This window comes from Trachemys scripta, chromosome 12, assembly GCF_013100865.1.
Source record: "Trachemys scripta elegans isolate TJP31775 chromosome 12, CAS_Tse_1.0, whole genome shotgun sequence".
NCBI classification, from domain to species: Eukaryota; Metazoa; Chordata; order Testudines; family Emydidae; genus Trachemys; species Trachemys scripta.
This window is the reverse complement of record NC_048309.1, coordinates 34,672,999-34,681,160: the sequence shown is the minus strand read 5'-3', so window position 1 is coordinate 34,681,160 and position 8,162 is coordinate 34,672,999. Positions and strand designations below refer to the sequence as shown.

General features: G+C 43.4%; 1 protein-coding gene across 1 annotated transcript; it reads right to left on the bottom strand.

Moving 5' to 3' along the window:
• Nucleotides 1-6,973: 6,973 nt before the first annotated feature.
• LOC117886244 (olfactory receptor 12D3-like) lies at nucleotides 6,974-7,915 on the bottom strand. The gene has a single exon (XM_034787909.1). It carries the CDS (start codon nucleotides 7,913-7,915, stop codon nucleotides 6,974-6,976), a length of 942 nt encoding a protein of 313 aa, XP_034643800.1.
• Between the last annotated feature and the right edge of the window lie 247 nt (nucleotides 7,916-8,162).

The following is an 8,162-nucleotide window of genomic DNA, read 5'->3' as shown; positions in this document are numbered from 1 at the left end:
AGGCCCGGCTTGACAAAGCCCTGGCTGGGATGATTTAGCTGGGAATTGGTCCTGCTTTGAGCAGGGGGTTGGACTAGATGACCTCTTGAGGTCCCTTCCAACTCTGATATTCTATGATTCTATGATTCTATGAAATCAGCTGGGTTACAAGTTACAGCTGCGGGTGGAATGTGTCCCTGGGTTTGTAGGTGATTCGCTGAGGGGATAAGCATGAGAAGGTTCTGTGCACATCCTCTTGGGGTTTTCCCTTTGTGCACAGGGCAGAGTCATCTTCTCTTTGCTGTTAGTCAGTGTCACTGCCTTGTCTCCATCACTAGCATGATACCATCATGTGTGTCCGTCTCTGGGAAAGCTTCTGTGTGTGTCCCCAATGACGATCAGAGCTAGTTTAGGGGTCGTAGTGGAGGAGAAACTTTACATGAGCTCCCAGTGTGATCCTGTGTCAGAAAGCGCTAGTGTGATCCTATGATGAATCAACAGCGGAGTGATGAGGAGGAGGAGGAGAGAGATAATTTTCTCTCTCTCTTAGGCATTGGTGAGACGTAACTACGTCCAGTTCTAGTGTATGTCCACATTTTAAAAAGGACATTGGAGAAATTAGAGAGGCTGCAGAAAAGAGCCACAACAATGTGTGAAGGGCTGGAGAAAATGCCTTACAGTGAGGGGTAAGGAGCTCAAAATGCTTAGCTTCTCAGAAAGAAGACTGAGAAACAATTTGATTACACGGGGTAAGTACCTTCATGGGAAGAAAATACCACATACTAAAGGGTTAATTAACCTAGCAGACAAAGGCAGAACAAAGCCCACCAGTTTCCAAGCTGAAGCCAGAAAATTTTCAATTTAGAAATAAGACAGACATTATGAACAGTGAGGGTGATTAATCATTGGAAAAAAGGGCCAAGGGAAGTGGTGGATTCTCCATCTCTTGATGTCTTCAAAATCAAAATTGGCTGCCATTTTGCAGGGCTTGCTCTCCTGGTCTCTGGGCAGGCTGTGCCTTCTTGGACCCTTCTCCAGTCCCCTGAGTGCACCCCTTTCAAGTGACAGGCCTGTGCTTCCCCTTCCATTGGCTGGGATCCTGTGACTCTCAGGGTTACCACCCCTTTGGTGCCAGCAATGTTACCTCAGCCGGTCTAAGTGGAGTTTGGCCCTGCTATAGATTTCTCTCCCAGAGCTTATGATAGAGTGAGTTTGCAGTGAAACAGGACCAGCTTCTTCAAAACAGAGTGGGATTTATTTGCCCAAGGAAACACAGCATTGACGAAAATAGGTTAAAAGAAGAAAAAGTCACAGATGCTTCTTGTCTCACCTAACTTTAAACACTCTAGCCATAGTTTGGGCTCTTCCAGATCCCACTTCTGTGTCTGAGGGATAATTGCATCCACACAGACCCTCTCTCAGTGTCTCATGGTGAGTGCTTTATTTGACCAGTGTCTTTTGATCTCTCTCCTTCCAGCCTTGGCAAAAACAACTGTGACTTTGCTGACTAGTAACCTGGCTCTTGTGTGTGAGTGTTTGCTGGGATGCTTCTTACTGAGGTAATTGATTTTCATTTCCATCTGGTTCTCCTAACAAGCCCTTTGATCTCACCTTCGTAGCAAGCATTTCATTGTACCCTATCACACATGTCTATGCACAAAACTGATACAATATAATGCAGATATTTCCCACTTTGTCGCATGTGTTTTGCAGAAACACAAGTTATTCAGCTCTGTTCAAGGTTAATTTGGGAAGTGTTTTGGTTCATTGAATACAGGGAGTCAGACAGATGATCATAGTACTGCCTTCTGGCTATTTTTTCCCAAAATATGTGCTCTAGTTCAAACAAGAGTTACTTCAAGAAAATTTCAATGGCTTGCAATATTCTGTTCTATGTGGCCTTTAAATCTATGCACTGCAAGATGGAGGTTCCTAGGGTTGTGTGGTGAGTGTGATTTGGGTACACAATCCAAGCAATGGCTGGCTAAAAGTGCTCACTTACATAGCTGTGAACAGCTTACATGCTTGAGACTCTGCGTGAACAGGGAGTGGGGGTTCTCCCAGAAGAGCAGGGCAAGGCTGGCTCCCAGAGTCAAGGACTGGACTGACCTAGCTGATCACTGGTCCAGATAACACCAGAGGAATGTCACACTATGCATCTATGAATGAAAGAACTTGGGAACAGAAAAGTGATAAATTAACAGAGTAGTGCACTTTGGACATGCCAAGTAGGGAATCTCTATTCCAAAGCCTTGTGTAAAATCTGAGATTAAAGCAGTGTCTTGGCTCTGTGAAAGTTTATATATATGATCTCCGTTTGCACTTTGAACTTTTCCGGAATTAAATGGCTGGAAATTTACCCAGTTCAATTGTACATAAATCCCTTTCAATGCTCATTATTTTATTTACCACTAGATAAATCTCATGGAAAATGGAGGAATATGGAACCTGTAGACAGCTCTTGGAGAAAGGAGAAGGCGAAAATGAAACATATATCACAGAGTTCATCCTCCCTTGGATTTGGGAATCTCCGTGAAATGCAGATTCTTCTCTTCCTGCGGTTTCTAGTGATCTACATTGTCACTGTGGCCGGGAACATTCTCATTCAACATACTAGTTGTGGCTGATCAGCACCTTCACAGCCCCATGTACTTCTTCCTGGGGAACCTGTCCTGCTTGGAGATCTGCTACACCTCCACAGTCCTGCCCAGACTGCTGGCTGGTCTCCTGACTGGGGACAGAATCATTTCTGTTAGTGACTGCATCACTCAATTTTATTTCTTTGGTTTCCTGGTGGCAGTTGAATGTTCTTTCTTATCCATGATGTCCTATGACCGGTATTTAGCAATATGCAAACCACTACACTACACTGCTCTTATGAATGGCAGAATCTGCCTGCAGCTAGCAGCTGTGTCCTGGATGAGTTCATTTCTGACAACTGCCATAGTAATATACTTAATGTCACAATTACATTTCTGTGGCCCCAAGGAATATGAATCTCAAGAATTATACTCATATCTGTATGTATATTTATCTTTTTGCCAATGCTCTCTATGTAACTTTTCTTTTTTAATTAATTTTAGTTTAGTTAATAAGAATTGGCTGTAAGCGTGTATTTGGGTAAGATCTGGAATATTCATTAACCTGGGAGGTAATGTGTCTGATCCCTTGGGATTGGTAGAACTTTTTTATATGATGAATTAGATTTTCAGTAATTCTCATCATATTTGACCTGGGTGTCTGGGTGGAGGCCTGAGGCTGGGTCACTTTAAGGGAACTGTGATGTTGGCTTCTGGGTAACCAGTGAGGTATTATAGCAGCTATTTTGTGCTAGCTTGGTAAATGTATGTACTGGAATATCTGCCAGCTTTGGGGATTGTCTACCCCATTCTTTGCACTTCATCCTAATTGAGTGACCTCAGTTGGCTCCCCTGGGACCTCCGTCACAACTAGCAAGGCAGTTAGCATTTAGGTTGTCCCTAACTCATGCTAATGGGAGTTTCTTTGGGGAACATGAAGACATGCTACGTTTTGGGATGGCTGCATTCCTAGTTGATTAGAGTTGACACTTACTATTACCTCAACTGGAATCATAAGTCTCATGTGCTCTGCATTCACACAGTGGAATTCAAGATTTTAGCTACATGTTTTCTCTCCTTCTCTTCTCTAAGCAGGGAAAATGCTACTTTTTACATCACATTGGTCTGGGATGCCTTTGGGTGGTTTCTGGTTGTCAAAATATTTTGTTTCTCACCTTGGAGTCAGGGCTTCCTATACAATTTTATATTTGGTATGATTGAACAGGTCTTTGTAATTTTTGTTTGTTATTTGTGTTATGTAGTGATTAGTGGTGTGTATGTTCCTACATTGATTCCTGAATGTTGAAACAAAATAATTAATTGACATGGATGATTTCTGGTGAAACATCTCTTTATCCTAAAGATCATTTCAATTTTAGGTGAAAAAATAATAAAGATAGGATGAGATATTGCTATTTCATTCTGGATTTGGAAAGAGCCACGATCTTTCAAAAGCATCCAAGTGAGTTAGGGTATGTCCGTGCTGCAATAAAAGGCCAGTGGCTGGCCCAGGTCAGCTGACTCATGTTTGCAGAACTTGGGCTGTAGGGGTATGAAATTGCAGTTTGGACATTAGGACTCAGGCTGGTGTCCTGGCTCTGAGACCTGGCTTTATCGCTGTGTAGACGTACCCTTAAGTTCGCAAATCCTAATGACTTACAAAGTTAGTTAGATTCCCACAGGCCAGAATTTTAAAATTTCTAAAGATGCATTTAGGTGTCTAACTGTGTTTTCAAATATGCCTCAGTGGCTAGCTCTCAATAACTGTAATATGCTTAATTTTGCATTTCTAAAGTGCCAGGATATTTCAATTCCTAAGTCGCAATGATTTTGAAAGTGATTAGATTCGTAAGTACCAAATTATTAAAGGCTCTAAAGATGCGGGTGTGTGTCTAGGTGGATTTTCAAATATGTCCAGACACTTAACTGCCATTTATTCTAACGTGTTGCATTTTAAAAAGATAAGACCACTTACGTATCTGTCTAGGAAGAAGACTGTTTTGGGGGATAAAGAACTGGACAAAGATTTCTCCTTTCACCTTGTGGCTCTAGTACAAACTGACTGTTTGATCTTTCACAAGTCTATAGAGATGGAATTTTCAAAAGAGGGAATTAGGTGCAAATATTTCATTGGATTCTTTAAGCTTCTTTGAAAATCCCAGCCTGGAGCTACATTAGCTTGCAGCAACTGAAGTAATGGACCAAGATACATGGGCACCAGTTAATAGCCACTGAAATTAGAAAAGAACGTAAAATAAATACATTTCGGGGAGGAGGGGGGGCTGTGGTACAGTAGAGTGGAGAGGAAACAAGATTGTGTCTCAGAACAGCTGGGTTCTACTCCTGTTCCTGTATGACCGTGGGCAAGTCATTTTGCCTTTGTGCCCCTATCGGGTAGGTAGGCTCATCATCTGTGGCCAGCAGTGTACCTAGGAGAAGAAAAACTCCCATTTCAAATCAGGTCTGGTCAGCTAGTTTGTAACAGTTGTGCCATATGCACAAGCAATATGGGTCTGACCCTGGCTAATGGGGCAAAGCATATTACTTAGCCTAATAACTTTTAATTGATTAAGAATAACTCGTGCTTTTGTCAAAAGCATATCTTCCAGCAACGCATCCAGCAATGATTTGAAGCCATCAAGAGATGAAGAATCCACCACTTCCCTTGGTAGTTTGTTCTAATGATTAATCACCCTCGCTGTTAAAATCTGTGCCTTATTTATAATCTGAATTTGTCTGGCTTCACCTTCCAGCCATTGGTTCTTGTTTTGCCTTTCTCATCTTTTACTACCCCGTATTTTTTCCCCATGAAGGTACTTATAAACAGTACTCAAATCACCTCTCAACGTTCTTTTGGATAAGCTAAGCCCTCCAGTCACTTTTGTGCACCCTCCCTAATTTTTCAACTTCCTTTTAAAATTTTGGGCAAGAGAACTCTATGCCGTATTCCAGAATCAGTCTGACCAATGTGGTATACAGAGGTAAAATCAGCTTTCTGCTCCTACTTACTACTCTCCTGTTTATACTTCCAAGGATCACATTAGCCTTTTTTGCCACAGCATGACACTTGGAGCTTACGCTGAGTTGCTTGCACACTATGACTCCTAGATCCTTTTCAGCATTTTGCTTGTAGGTAGAATGCTGCTTTGCAGGATTCAATCTCCCATTCTGTAGGTCTGGCCTGTGTTCCTTGTTCCTACATTTATAACTTTGCATTTGGCTGTGTTAAAATATATTTTGTTTGAATGGGTCCGGCTCACACCACTTCACCAACCTTTGTCTCATCCACAGATCATGGATCAGCAGAGATTTCATATTGAATTCCAGCTCATTGGAACAAATGTTGAATAGCATTGGGGCTAGTACTGATCAATGCAGAACCCCACTTGAAACACCCCATTCCATGATAATTCACACCAGCAACTAATTTTTGAGATCTATCAGCAAGCCAGTTTTTTAAAAAAAATAATGTGTGCTTTATTTATATTATATAGTGCTCATTTTAAATCACAATGTTCTGTCATACTAAGTTAAATGCATTACCAAAGTCTGTTATATCTATGCAGTACATTTACCAACCAAACTTCTAATCTCTTCAAAGAATTAAATCAAGTTTCTTTGACAAGATCTATTTTGCATGAAGACACATGATGGGCATTAATTATATCCATCATTCAATTCTTTATCAGTTGAATCCAATTTTAGTTTTTTCCATTATTTTATCTGGGATCTCTCTCTCTCTCTCTGGTGAGAAAACATTTAAAAGTCTAAGTTTTGCTCTGATGAGGAATGAAAGCAAATGTCAAAATTTTGATTTTTTTCCCAAATGAAATTCTTCTATTCCAGTCAGCACCAATGAAAACTTACTGCAAGTCCTGTGCTGGAATACCTGGTGGATGTGGTAGTCCCTAAGAGCATAGCATGAGCACAGAAAGCTTCTATGTTTCCTTCCTCAAGTACTCAGTGCAGGGCATCAGACGAGAGGGGAGAGAGGACAAGGGAAGAGGTGGACAAGGGTCCTAGAGAGAGCTGGAGAAATTTAATCTAACCTGTTCTTCAGGGTGGAGGAAGAAACAGAGAGTCATCCAGATCTTTGACAGACCATTGCTTTGTCCCTACACTCTATTTCCCTCCAATAGTCCCTATGCTCTATTCCCTGCATCCAATGGACAATTGCCCCTGGATTGTATTGACCAATGCACAATATTCACATTGCCGGTGCACAATGGTTCCTGCATTACAATCCCTAGTGTCTCATGTATAAAGATGAAATGGTCCCTTCGCTGTGCACCCCAGTACCCACGGACCTACAGTCCCTTCCTTATATTACTCACCGCCCAGTGATGCCTGCACCATATTCCCAGCCCCCACAGTCCTCATGAAGAGCAGAGGTAGAGTCAAAAGATTCCCTTTATTCATATTCTGTCTGGGAAGAGTTTTCTGTGCAGGTTTTTCCTCAGGGCAGACTGCACCTCCTTGTTCCTCAGGGTGTAGATCACGGGGTTCAGGACAGGAGTGACCACGCTGTAGAGGAGAACAATCATCATGTCCCATTCAGGAGATTCCCCGGAGGAGGGGGGCACATAGGTCAAGATGGCCCCCCCGTAGAATAGAGACACCACCGTAAGGTGGGAGGCGCATGTGGAAAAGGCCTTTCTCCTGCTTTCCCACGACTGGACCTTCAGGAGCAGGAAGAAGATTATGTAGAGGTAGGAGAGGAGCGTGAGGATAAAGGGGTTGACTACAATGCCCCCAGTGACGATGTTGAGTAGGGTCAGGTTGAGGTGGGTGCTGCCGCAGGCCAGGCTCAGCAGGGGCTTGATGTCACAGAAGAAGTGGGGGACACAGCCGGGGCCACAGAATTGCAGCTGGGAGGTCATGACCGTGTGCATCAGGGCGTGCAGGAATCCAGTGACCCAGCTGGCTGTTGCCAGGAGCAGGCAGGACCGTTGTCTCATGACCAGCCTGTAGCACAGTGGGTTGCAGATGGCCACATAGCGGTCATAGGCCATGACAGCCAGCAGCACGGCCTCACTGCTACCCAGGAAGTGGAGGAAGTGGAGCTGGGCCAGGCAGCCAGCGAAAGAGATGGTCTGGCATCCCGAGAGGAAACCAGACAGCATCTTGGGCATGGTGACTGTGGAATAGCAGATGTCCAGGCAGGAGAGATTCCCTAGGAAAAAGTACATGGGGGTGTGAAGCCGGGGCTCCATCAGTGCCATGGCTACTATGGCCCCATTACCCAGCATGCTGGCCACATAGAGAAGCAGGAAGAGTGCAAAGAGAAAGTGCTCCAACCCCTGGAGATTGGTCAGGCCCATGAGGATGAATTCGCTCAACTCCGTCCTGTTCTCCATCGCTGCAGGGGGGGAAACAAAGAGAAAAAAGGAGACATATGAATCGGAGGCTGAGATTCTCATCGGGCTTTAGATATTCTGATGCCCATTTCTTTTATAAATTAATGAAAAATGAACATCCTATCCCTCTTTGCAGCTCTGGACATTTCAGCAGCTTTGCTAGCATTTCTTTTAGCAGATTTCCTCCCTGGGTAACATGAGCCCTGAAACTCCCTGTATGTCTGTGTCAGATCATCTCCACTTTGCA

Excerpts from the sequence above, each read along its gene's own strand:
- LOC117886244 (XM_034787909.1), bottom strand. The coding sequence starts at position 7,915 with ATGGAGAACAGGACGGAGTTGAGCGAATTCATCCTCATGGGCCTGACC.